Raw genomic sequence first — 13,672 nt, 5'->3', positions numbered from 1 at the left:
TGATTGTGATTCAGATCATCAGCTTCTTGTTGCAAAATTTAGGCTTAAATTGAAGAAAGTAGGGAAAAGCACTAGGCCAGTCAGGTATGAACTAAATCATATCCCCGACGAATATATAGTAGAGGTGACAAATAGATTTAAGGAATTAGTTCTGATAGACAGAGTGCCTGAAGAACTATGGACGGAGGTTCACAACATTGTACAAGAGGTAGCAACTAAAACCATCCCAAAGAAAAAGAAATGCAAGTACTGAAAATGGCTGTCGGAGGAAGCTTTACAAATAGCTAAGGAGAGAAGGGAAGTGAAAGGCAAGGGAGAAAGAGAAAGATACACCCAATTGAATGCAGAATTCCAAAGAAAAGCTAGAAGAGATAAGAATGCCTTCTTAAATGAACAGTGCAAACAAATAGAATAAAACAATAGAATGGGGAGGACCAGAGATCTTTTCAAGAAACTAGGAGATATGAAGAGAACGTTTCATGCAAAGATGGGTATGATAAGGGACCAAAATGGTAGGGACCTCACAGAAGCAGAAGAGATTTAAAAAAGGTGGCAAAATTATACAGAAGAACTATACAAGAGCAAACTTAACATCCCTGATAACCACAATGGGGCAGTTACTGACCTGGAGCCAGACATCCTGGAATGTGAAGTCAAATGGGCCTTAGGAAGTCTGAACAACAATAAAGCTAGTGATGGTGACAGCATTCCAGTTGAACTATTCAAAATCTTAAAAGACAATGCCATAAAAGTGCTACACTCAATATGCCAGCAAATTTGGAAAACTCAACAATGGCCACAGGATTGGAAAAGGTCAGTTTACATTCCAATCCCAACGAAGGACAATGCCAAAGAATGTTCAAACTACCGCACCATTGCACTCATTTCTCACGCTAGCAAAGTTATGCTCAAAATCATACAAGCAATATGTGGACCGAGAACTTCCAGAAGTACAAGCAGGATTTCGAAGAGGCAGAGGAACTAGAGATCAATTGCCAACATACTTTCATAGAGAAAGCTAGGGAGTTCCAGAAGAACATCTACTTCTGCTTCATTGACTATGCTAAAGCCTTTGATTGTGTGGAGCAGAACAAATTGTGGCAAGTTCTTAAAGAGATGGGAATACCAGAGCATCTTATTTGTCTCTTGAGAAACTTATATGCATGTCATGAAGCAACAGTGAGAACTGAACATGGAATCACTGATTGGTTCAAAATTGAGAAAGGAGTTTGGCAAGGCTGTATACTGTCGCCTTGCCTATTTAACTTGTTTGCAAAGCACATCATGAGAAAGGCAGGATTAGAGGAGTCACAAGTTGAGATCAAGATTGGAGGGAGAAATATCAACAACCTCAGATATGCAGATGATACCACTCTAATGGCAAAAAGTGAAGAGGAACTAAAGAGCCTGTTGATGCGGGTAAAGGAGGAGAGTTGGCTTGAAACTCAACATCCAGAAAACAAAGATCATGGCATCCGGCCCTCTCAAATCCTGGCAAATAGATGGGGAGGAAATGGAGATAGTGACAGATTTTATTTTCCTGGGCTCCAAGATCACTGCAGATGGAGACTGCAGCAAAGAAATTAAAAGACGCTTGCTCCTGGGGAGGAAAGCTATGGCAAATCTAGACAGCATCCTAAAAAGCAGAGACATCACCCTGCCAACAAAGGTGTGTCTAGTCAAGGCTATGATATTCCCAGTTGCAATGTATAGCTGTGAAAGTTGGACCATAAGGAAGGCTGAGCGTCAAAGAATTGAGGCTTTTGAACTCTGGTGCTGGAGAAGACTCTTGCGAGTCCCTTGGATTGCAAGGCGAACAAACCGGTCAGTCCTAGAGGAGATCAGCCCTGACTGCTCCTTAGAAGGCCAGATCCTGAAGATGACTCAAATACTTTGGCCACCTCATGAGAAGGAAGGACTCCCTGGAGAAGAGCCTAATGCTGGGAGCGATTGAGGGCAAAAGAAGAAGGGGACGACAGAGAATGAGGTGGCTGGATGGAGTCACTGTAGGTGCAAACCTAAATGGACTCCGGGGAATGGTAGAGGACAGGAAGGCCTGGAGGATCATTGTCCATGGGGTCGCGATGGGTCGGACACGACTTCGCACCTAACAACATAACAAGCAACAGTCTTACCAAAATGCAACTTTTCACTCTTTTAAAATTTCTTCTTAATAAACGCACATACCCTTTTTAAAGCTTTTATAACTTTACCATGGTTATATCCTGTTCCAAGAATGCAGATTTCACTTCCTTGCTTTTTGCTTTCTCCTAGTTTTTAAAGACCCCCTCAGTCTCCTATATCCCCTTGGTTACAGTTAAATATATAGCCATATTGTACTATTTATTATCTTTCTTCACTGTCTGTAGCACAATAGTTTCAACTTTCCTCTTGGTATTTTAAAAACCAATCATCCTACCCTTCTCACTTTTATTTCCCCCCACAAAGTTTTATGTTCCTTCATTGTGAACTGTTACTAGCACACTGTATATAAAGAGAACTTGAATTCTTCTCCTTTATGATGACACTTGCTCTTTGTTCCCAAATTCTGGTTATGAAAACAATAATGGAGCAGCTATGATTCATGGTAGAAAATCTGTCTTTCATGCAGAAGGTCCCAAGTTCAAAGGACCAAGGTCAAAGTTCAAAGTAGGTGACATGAAAGAATTGAAACTGTGGAGGGCTGCTGCCAGTCTGAATAAGGCAGTACAGAAGTTGGACCCATGGTTCACTTCAGCATAAGGCATCTTCATGTGTTCATGTATTCAGCACTCCCCACACAATACACACTTCTAACAATCTGCATTTAGGATGTTTCTCCTATTTCACTGTATTGTATGAATCTTCCGTATATATTACCATCTTTAAATTGGGTTTTTAAAAAATAGATGAATTTTTTTTTGTGCTTGTATTAGTGTGTGGTAAATTATCTTCATGCTGCATTGTTGCTATGTTTTTTTCTTCTCAGTGGTTTTGCTTTATATGCCACTGCCTTTTGAATTATGTACCCCACACTCCCAGTGGCTCAAGGAGGCTTAAAATTCAAAAGTAAAATATTTGAATGTAATACCCTATTCCTTTAAAATGCATGTACCTCCTTAAAAGTCAAAGCAAATGAAACAGCCTTGCATTATTGCCCCAAATTTTTCTAAAGATGGATTCTACAGTGAGCCTGTTCCATAAGAGTGGGGCCTGCAATTCAAAAAAAAATATGGGCTCTAGTGAATGCCAGTTGAGCTAACTTAAACAGAGTAACCCCTACCAGATAGAAACCTGAGGACTGGGGTTAACACCTGAGGTCATATGGGAAGATATGATCCTTTAGAGTAGACCATCAGAGGGTAATATATGAACCAGGGGTAGTCAAACTGCGGCCCTCCAGATGTTCATGGACTACAGTTCCCAGGAGCCCCTGCCAGCGAATGCTGGCAGGGGCTCCTGGGAATTGTAGTCCATGGACATCTGGAGGGCCGCAGTTTGATTACCCCTGATATGAACAATGCCTTAGCCCAGTGGTCCCCAACCCGCGGGCCGCGACCAGGTGCCGGGCCACAAAGGCCTTGGCCCTGGGCCGCGCCTCCCTCTCCCCGCCCCCCCCCCCGCAGTAAAAAACTTCCCAGGCCGCAAGCTTGTGGCCCGGGAAGCTTCTTACTGCGGGAGGGGGGGAGAGGGAATCAGAGCCGCGCCTGCGCATTGCGCATGTGCGGCTGAAATCACGCATGTGCGGCACTTTCTATACATACAAAATAGTTCTTTTCCCCCTTAAATAGCAGCCCTGTTTTGCTACACTTCTAGACAGGAACCATAGGTATGTATCATGTTATTTATTTGTTTGTTTGTTTGTTTATTTATTTATTTATTATATTTATATACCGCTCTCCCCGGAGGCTCAGTTACTATGTCACAACTATTTCTGCCTATATGTCAAATATCCCTATGAATACCTCATGTTAGTTATGCTTATGAACCAATGTTACTGGCACCTTCATGCCTCGTTTTCACACTGTTCATACATATATGGAGAACCACTGTAATATGTATCTGAACAGACATGCATTTTGCAGGCCCAAGTTTACAAGTGCCACTGCTAAAAATGGAAACAGCAGCAGAAGTAAGAATAGAAAATCACACAGGTTCAAATATGGGTACAGAATGTTGTTGTTGTTAGGTGCAAAGTTGTGTCCGACCCATCGCGACCCCATGGACAATGATCCTCCAGGCCTTCCTGTCCTCTACCATTCCCTGGAGTCCATTTAAGTTTGCACCTACTGCTTCAGTTACTCCATCCAGCTACCTCATTCTCTGTCGTCCCCTTCTTCTTTTGTCCTCGATCGCTTCGTGGTTATCAGGGATGTTAAGCTCGCTCTTGTATACTTCTTCTGTATAATTTTGCCACCTTTTTAAAATCTCTTCTGCTTCTGTGAGGTCCCTACCATTTTGGTCCCTTATCATACCCATCTTTGCATGAAACGTTCTCTTCATATACCCAATAGAGTGTTGCTAGAGCCTTTATAATGTTCCCTCATCAGTTCTGTTGTAAACCATTTGATACACATGCTAATATTGCTCAGCCAAAGATTTAAAAGGCTTTTTAAAAAGTGAAAATTTATTTCCGAGAGCATATAATGAAAAAATCATAGTTTACATTTTTAACAGGAAAGCTTCAGCTTTCATGGGGTTTACTATAGAACAGGGGTAGTCAACCTGTGATCCTCCAGATGTTCATGGACTACAATTCTCATGGGAATTGTAGTCCATGGACATCTGGAGGACCACAGGTTGACTACCCTTGCTATAGAGTATTCACCAGCACAACTCCATACTTTCTTTTGTATTTGTGACATTCAATTTAAAAAATCTATCTGAACTCATCAACATTATAAAGTTCAAGTTGTGTGCAGCCAACTGACTCCCTACCTGATTGGTCCTGGGGGTGTGCTGACAATAGGGAAATACCACTCTGCCAGTGAGGGCCAATCAGTTCAAATTGCACTCTGCTAATTAAGGGCAAGCATTGCAAATTACACTGTGTCAATGAGGGCCAATCAGTTCAAATTGTTTGCTGAGAGGAAGAGGTGCTGGCCTCTCTGAAAGGCCCTGTTGCAAGTAAGTTGCTCCATTCTCAGCCTCTTCCCACCGTCCATCTCCCCCAAGCAAGAGAGGGAAACCAGTTGCTTCCTTTGCCTCCTCTACTTGTTTCAGGTTTCAGCTCTGCTGGAAGGAGGCACAGGTGAGCTGCAAGGAAGGCAAAGATAATCAGTATTTAAAAAACAGAATGCCAAGTGAAAGACAGAATGCAATTAATGTCTTAACTAAGTCCAGTGTGTCAAGGGTTCCTTCAGGCAGTCCAGGGGCATTAGCAGAAGAAGCAGGTCACAGGTTGTGTCCACAACCAGACCCCTGGGCCCCAAGTTAATATAGGCTGTCAGCAGTCTTTCAGTCCTCACTCTGTGATAACTCTCACTCTTCTTATTAAACTGTTTTGCTACATGGTGTCGTGCCTTTTAGACTGGAGCACTCTTCCACCACATAGCTGGCATTGCTTAATTGGCTCAGGTAAGCCAGGTGCGCTGATAAGGCAGGGAGCTGCAACTGAAGAAGAAAAAGAGTTGGTTTTTATGTGCCGCCTTTCTCCACCAGAAGGAGTCTCAAAGCAGCTTACAATCACCTTCCCTTTCCTCTCCCCACAACAGATACCCTGTGAGGTAGGTGACCCTGATGGAGCCCTGATATTACTGCTCGGTCAGAACAGCTATCTCAGTGTTGTGGTGAGCTCTAGGTCACCAAGCTGGCTGCTTGTGAGGGAGTGGGAAATCAAACCTGGCTCACCAGATTAGTAGTCTGAGCCCCTAACCACAACACCAAGGTGGCTCTCAAGCTGGAGGCTTGACAGAGGAATGAGGAGCTCCTGCAACAACTTTGGAATCTAAGCCCTGGTTTGTCTGCTGCTCCATTTCCTCCTTCTGTTCAGAGCTCTCTACCTGTTGAACTTCTGTCTGGACTAAGCTCTCATCCAACTGAGGCTCAGGTGATGCTAGGAGCTCCTGGCAAGGCTTTACTTCTGAAGAGACCTCCCTAACAGGTCCTAGTCTCACAACACTTCCCCATGGCCCTGTAGCTGGCCATCAGAGTGCTCTTTACTTTCCCCCATCCTCTGTCTCCTCAAAGGGGCTGATGGGATCCAGCAGCCTTCCCCACCCAGCTTGGCCCTAGGGAGATGTGGGAGGATGGGAAGGAGGTAGCCCTCCCACAGCCTTACTTTTCCAGCCTGTCTTTTGATAGATGTGGGGGGTGGGAAGGACACAGTCCTCCCATGGCCTTCCGCAAACAGCCTGGCCCAGCCTTTGCGAGATGCAGGGGCAGGAAGGAGGCAGCCCCCTCCCTACATCATTCCCTGCCTCGCCTGACCTTTGGGAGTTGAGGATTGGTGGGAAGAAGGCAGTCCATCCCCTATGGTCTTCCTGGAACAGCCTGGCCTTTGGGAGAGTGGGAGTGGGAAAGAAACAGCCACCTCATGGCCTTGCCCACACAGCCTGGGCTTTGTGAGATATGGAGGGTGGGTCTGGAAGTAGGCAGCCCACCTGTGGCCTTCCCTGCCTGGCACAGCCTTTTGTAAATGTGGAAAGTGGCAGCCTCCCTCCCCTGCAGACTTTCTGGTCTGGCCTTTGGAAGATTTGGGGGGTTGAGAGGTGGCAGCCCACCCCTCCACGGCCTGCCCAGCTGGCCTTTGGAAGATGTGGGGCTGGATGGGAAGGTGGGGACAATGGTGACGTAGACACTGTTGTATAGATTTGGGGGCCTCTCCAAAGCAGCTGTTTTCTCCAGGAGAACTGATGCCTTCCTTCCCTCCTCCCTTCCCTCCCGTCCCCCCTCTATCTTTCTCTCTTTTTCTTCCTGTCTCTGTCTCTCTTTCATCCTGTCTTTCTCTTTTTCATGTTCCTGAAGGTTCCCCCCCCCCAGTTGGAATTTGGCAACCAAGCTGGCTGCATATGGAAGTGGAGTCAGGAATCAAACCCAGTTCTTGAGATTAGAGTCTGCTACTCTTTAACCACTTCCAATCTTCACATTGGATCTGAAGATTGAGTGGGGAGCAGGGGGAGGAGGGCCAGAGCCCAGGAAGGTCACAATGCAGGTGTATGTGCTAGCACCCGTTGTATTCCTTTGTGCAACGGGCTTTGCCCCTAGTATAACATTATAAATTTGGAGTCCCAATACAGCATATACTGCATGAGATTGTGAGAATGAGTGCCAAGCAACCATTAATTTAGAATTATCTGTTATTTTTATTGTGGGACTGGACACACAGTTTGAGATGCTGGCATCACTTTGGGCTTGAAATATGTATCATTGAAGAGGTACCACCAACTATTTCAGGTTTACTTATGATCTGGATTCAGAGAAGGCCCTGCACAACCAATGGCTATTCCGAATTGTCCATCTGTGATTTTAGTCACCTGTCCTTTTCAGCAAGCCAGTTGACTGAGAGACCTTTGGAGTACTTTCCCCAGTAAATACTACCACTAATTTCTCAACAATGTGTTCATTTTCCACATTTTCAAGACGTTTGCTTAGTCTTCTGACATGTTTATGCAACATGAAGTATTAAAATAAGTAAGAAAAGAAACTAGTAAGAACTGGCGCACGTTCCATATGTATATATTTTTATTATGATGGAATTCTATGGGATACTATTCAACATCTTTATGCACCCTCTAACTTCAGAGGTATGGCCTATGGTAGGCTTTCACAACCAGGAGGTGGGAAGGGAAGGAGCCTCAGGTGGGCATGTACACAGCTATGCTTCCCAACCATATTGTGTATGATTGCATCACTTCTGGGGTTTCTCAAAGCCTAATGAATTTCAAGGGTTTCTCAATGATAAAAATATTGAGAAAGGCTGGACTAGGTTATCACCAATATGCAGACAATACCGAGCTCTGTGAATGAGTGGCCAACTGAACATTCCACCCAAATCTTTGGCGAGGGGGCTGGGAGCTGTGACAGAATAGTTCCAAAAAAGCTGCCTGAAACTCAGTGCCCTGAAGATGGAGGTCCTGTGGCTGTGTAGGAAGGGTCAAGAAGTGGAAGTGTATCTCCCTTGTCTGTACAGGATACAGTTGGTAGCTGCATAGACTGTCAAGAACTTGGGAGTAATCCTTGACACCTCCCTTACTATGGAGGCACAGGTCACAAAGGTAGTTTGGCAGACGTTTTTCCATCTTGGCCAAAAAAATCTCTAGCTTCCTACCTGGCCCCAGAACACTTAGCCGTAATGATCCATGTGATGGTGACCTCCAGTCTAGACTATTATAATAACTCATTCTATGTGGGCCTTTCCTTAACCTTGATTTTGAAATTACAGCTGGTCCAGAACACAGCTGCCTGGTTCTCACTGGGACCCCATGAAGAGACAACATATGACCTGTTCTCCAGCAACTACATTGGTTACCAGTCAAGTACTGGATCAGGCTTAAGGTGTTGGTTCTAACCTTTAAGGCCTATGCTGTCCCTTGATATATGAAAGTGTGCATCGCCAAGTATGTGTCCCAAAGAACTCTTTGCTCTCCAAATGCAAACTTGTTAGTGGCCCCTGGCCATAGTGTGGCTGGCCTCAACCAGAACCAGGGTTTTTTCAGCCCTGGTTCCAGCCAGCTGCCAGCAGATCCAGGTCCTTTCAGGGCTGCCAAAGTCCCAAAGGGCCTGTAAAACAGCCTTTTACACCAGGCATATGGTTGAGGCCAACACCAGAACCTGATGACATCAAAAACTGGGCACCCTACCTGCACGTTATCCCCTCCATCTAAATCCTGGGTAATTATAAATTAATTTTGCATTTATTTGGCCTCAGATTCATGGGACCTTCTTACGAAGCAATTTTATTTTATTAGGAACCTTTTAGATAATTTGTAAATAAATGGTTTTAAATAATTTTACAGATTTTCGCATATGGTTTTAATGATATCAGCCACCTTGATTGTTTCTGGAGAGTGGTAGCCTAATAATCACATCACACAAATAAAGACAAATAAATTCTGTCTTAGCCATAACTATGATTTTTTACTAGCTTTGCTATAGTTGTCCTTTTACGTTGATCTTTTGGTCTATTTAGGACTAAATTGTTATAATTCCTTTAAATTACAGATCAGTAGTTTTATCATGTTTCTAGATTGTATAATGTGATTATTTTTGTCTTCTTTTGTTTTCTAGGGATACAAGATTTCCCAGAAAATATAAAGTGCTGCAAATGTTTAACAATAATTGAAGCTAGTGTCAATCCTATTTCTAAGTGAGTATCCATAAATGGAATCAAAAGTTTTTCTTTGCAGTATTTCAGGTATGGAAATATGCAGTACAAAGTGAGGACTCATCATATGGGTAGAATTATTTATTTACCGAAAAATTTTGCAAGGAGTTGACCGCAGTGTGCAAGACATGGAGACCAAAATACAGAAAGAAATAAAGCATGATTGCCTTTTGATGAAGAACTGGTTTAGTTTACAGAATACCAGCAAATATTAGGGCTATTACAGAAGTAATGTTGGATGATACTGTGAAGGATACATGATGAGAAAAATGTTAACTTTTAATTAAAAAGAAAAAAATCATTCAACATTAATTTCAGCAAGCATAGGGCTGGGCTGTCAATTATAGAATGTGACCATTGAGAACAAGATGACTAAATGTAGTCCAGTTGCTATATTATTAGCTTGAATCTGGGAGACTGTTAAAATACCAATTCAGGCTTTCACTGTCTTGGGCAATTCGTATTTGTCATCCTCAATATCCCACCTATAGAAAGGGAGCAATAAGCGGTCTGTTCATTTTTCTAAGGCAGAATGCAATACAGATGGCAAATCATTGGAGGGAGAATAAAAGCATGAAGATAAGGAGAGACAACAGAATGCACATTGAATGTGCACGTAAGCCACCCTGTGCCTGCTTGCAAGGAGGAGGAACCTATAAATCTAACTATTATAACAACAGCAACAATAATAATAATGAAGAAGATGCTATGTGAGCTGGGATACACTGGCAGTATACACTATATCTTCCTTTGTTTTGGGAATCAGTTCATATGAAGCAAAATTATATATCATACTATAAACACCACAGAATTCTGTATCTGATGTTGAGATGGAAAGTACCCAGGGAGGATCAATGATATCGTTCCTTGAATGAAACACACTATATAGAGCCAAGTTTGAGTCCAGTGGCGCCATTAAGAACAACAAAGTATTATTCAAGTATCAAAGCCCATTTTAAAAATGGGCATTGAAAAGGGCAGCAGGCAGGAGGGCGTGAGAGGGTGGCTGTGGTTCCCTTTGGCACACAAAGCGGGCTAAGGGGAGTAGAAAGCCCACCCCCTGCTGGCAGCGACAGGGCTTTGTGGCCTGCTGGGAGGCTCCAAATTCCCTCCCAGGAGGAGCGTACCTGTGGGCCACAAAGTCCTGTCGCTGCCTCTCTCATCGTGGGCGACAATAGAGGCTGCAGCCACAAGGCTTCTAGCAGGCAAGGATGGAGGGTGGGAGCGGGAGGGGGAGGGCCAATCAGGGTGGACCTGGATGGACAGGGCCCTGGACAGTCTCCTCCCAAGAGGCTGTTTCCCAAATATATAAGGGAGCGAAATAGTGTTAAGGATAAGTTTCTGGGTGCATGCACACTTCTTAGGATACAATGGTAGCAGTGTTTTACTGCCATCACTGTCACAGAGTAGGCACAATAATGTGCTCTAATTTCAGGGAAATCTGGAGAAGTGTGCTTGTGCATAAAAGCTCATACCTTGAATAAAATGTTGGTCTTAAAAGTGTCCCTGGACTCAAACTTTGCTGCGCTGCTTCAGATCAATACGGCTACCCACCTGAATACATTATATAAGTAGCAGAGATTGCTTAGAGTTGGGCAATATATTGACTTGAGCTGATTATGAGACTGAAACTGCTTTGTTACTTCCATACCTTCTGCCATAAGAAGTGGGTACAAATAACCCTATTCAATTAGCTGTGCTATCATTCTGAATACCCATGTGGATTGAAGACTGAAGCCACGACATTGCTTTGGTTGTATTCCTATCTCACAGATCAGCAACAGATGGTGTGTCCGGAAAGCTAATACTCCTGTGTGGTTCCATATGATTCGGTTGTCTTCCATATTATTTTTCATGTGTATTTATAGCAATTCGGTGCATTTGATCAAAGACTTGGGCTAAAGTGTCAACGGTACACTGATAACATTCAGTTCTACTATTATTTTCCCAATAATCCAGGTGAGGCAGTGCATTCCCTTAAATAACAGAGTCCCTTGGGACAGAGTGGCTTTGACATGCCACATAAGATAGCAGTGTTGGTGTGAGAACTACTAACTACTAACTGTGGGAGTAGTCTTTCCTGCTGCAGCTCTCCCTTAAGTACTGTTCCTTAATACTCATACTAGTAGCTATTATGTAGACTGTTTTTCCCCCTGGTTCAGTTGATAAACTTGCTAGGCCCTCTTCTGGAAATCAGAGGAAAATGCATTGTCTTTCATTCTTCAGTAATTTCCAGATCATGTAGTTATTGTAATGTATTTTACTTGGAAATGCTGTTAAATGCCTAAACTGTGATCTGGTTGAAGTAAGGCTAATATCCATCAGAAATTAGGCTCTTACAGTTGAGAATACCCAGGTAGATGCTTGTGTAACTGCCAGTTGCACTATTGATACCCTCCTGGTTTTTAGAAAGCTAAAGTATATGTTTTTCAGTGCCCACCAACTCCAAAGTGTATTAAGACCATCTATCTCTCCCGGTCACCTACCCAGAAGTCTATTGTACCCGGCTATCTCCCAGTACACCTACCCTGAAGTGCATCATGCCTGTCCATGTCTTGTGCCTTCTTGTGGTGGATAAGTGAGTCATCCCAAAGTTGGGACAGGATGTGAAATTGTGTGCCCTCCCATCCCATTCAGTTCATGTTGGCTGGTCCACCACCTGCAACACATCTCAAGGATCTCCTGCTGACTGATACACATCTTGTCAGAAGTGGTGCCAACATTTGAGAACTACTGTGTTGCATTGGGTCCCAAATCCTCTTTACAACTTATGTTGTCATCATCTTGGTTACTCACCAGCCACCAACATCCAGTATGCTTCACTGCAGCAAGCGATGCCACGCACTCGTGTCTATAATTTGTGACATCGTTCTCACATGGCATCATTTCATCTCATCTTCTGTCTTGAATGTCATAGTCAGTTGACTCATCAACAGTCCTTGGAAGTCTACCACCACCACCTAACTTTCAAGCCCCCACAGTACATTGGTACTCACCTCTCAATCCAAAACCCCATCCGAAACCCTCCACATAATGGAGTGTCTGTCTTCACCAGGAGACAGCCTATCACATAACGAACTCAGTGAACCAAACTGGTCCTCAAATACAATAATATTTGTGTAAGTTTGGAGTTTGAGGTTAGTGACAGCCCCTAACTCACGAACCCCCACAAATCTCCATTTTTCAGGTTCATACCCATCTCTGCCCAGAGTATTTGTCCCTGGAATATCGTGCTGCTTTTCCAGAGGCATATGACTGCTCTGGTGTCTTGAAGGACCTGGCAACTCTGATCGTTTTCCTTATTTATAATTAGAGTTATAAGACCACCCCTCTCAGGGTGATGTACATCATGTTAAAATAACAAAACAAGCAGCTGTGGATTATGTTTATTCATATATATACTTTTAAAAAAGCAGCTAGCAGTGCAATATCTTTTGAGTGCCTTTAGAGGTCTGATTTATGATGGCACATTAGGCAGGGTTTTTAAAATGGAACATTGGAAGTGGATCTGCTTATTGATATTGGTAAAAGTTAGGTGTTAGCAGTAAAGCTGACACTGATAGTTGAAGTACATCATGATGCTAAGACATCTCAAAGGAAAGTAGGGTATAATTTAATACAGAGACTGTATTAAATGAATTATACTTTTGGTGTACAGCAGATTTACCAGACTAACGTTGCCCTTGTCATGTTTAGTTACTAATAGGTATTAACATGCACTAATTATGCTTCTCACATACAGATAGTCTTATATGGATTTTTATGTCAACTGTGGAGTATTTATCAGGCTGGATGCGTTTTTGTCTTTACCATTTTTGTGATCAGTTAATATAGCAGATAAATATTATAGATAGTTCACCCTCTGGCTGCCATTTTATTTCTCATGACTGAGGTTTGGCTGGCTAACAGTGATTTGTATGCATATAATTTGAAGCTAACTTAATGGCATATCCTCTGTTCCAGAGGCTATCCTCATTCATTCTTTCTGTCTACTTGTCCTTTTTTGGAGGGCTGCCAATTTTTAATTATTAAAATTAAAACATATTAGGAGGTGTATATTTAAACTTCAAGAAACTATTTATTAAGAAATAAATCTCATAGTACACAATGTACTAAGAATTGCAACTCTATGATCTGGTGGGCCAGATTCACAATCCATTGTTAAAATTTTTTTCCTAGCCAGTGTATATAGCCCTGTTCTTCTGAGAACTGTAGTGGATAGGGGGGGCAGGGGTCTCTTCTCTTCTCTGCCATGATAAAATTGAAAATCCCCAGATAATAACAGCTTGAGTGGAGTAGATTTAACGGGAAAGGGAGGTGTTAGGCCCCTAAAATTATACTAGTCATATTTTTATTTATTCAAGGATA

At 43.0% G+C, this 13,672-nt stretch overlaps 1 protein-coding gene across 10 annotated transcripts in view; it reads left to right on the top strand.

Annotated features, from left to right (window-relative positions):
- The window catches only part of LRRC7 (leucine rich repeat containing 7), a 287,543-nt gene that overhangs the window by 125,858 nt on the left and 148,013 nt on the right, over positions 1-13,672 (top strand). For all 10 annotated transcript variants that reach the window (XM_077333350.1, XM_077333354.1, XM_077333346.1 and 7 more), the window contains one exon: positions 9,208-9,286. In XM_077333350.1, the coding sequence (XP_077189465.1) occupies positions 9,208-9,286 (79 nt within the window). The remainder of the gene's footprint in view (positions 1-9,207; positions 9,287-13,672) is intronic.

Source organism: Paroedura picta, chromosome 4 (genome assembly GCF_049243985.1).
Source record: "Paroedura picta isolate Pp20150507F chromosome 4, Ppicta_v3.0, whole genome shotgun sequence".
Taxonomy (NCBI): Eukaryota; Metazoa; Chordata; class Lepidosauria; order Squamata; family Gekkonidae; genus Paroedura; species Paroedura picta.
The sequence above is the reverse complement of the archived record's forward strand: the minus strand, read 5'-3'. Positions and strand labels throughout refer to the sequence as shown.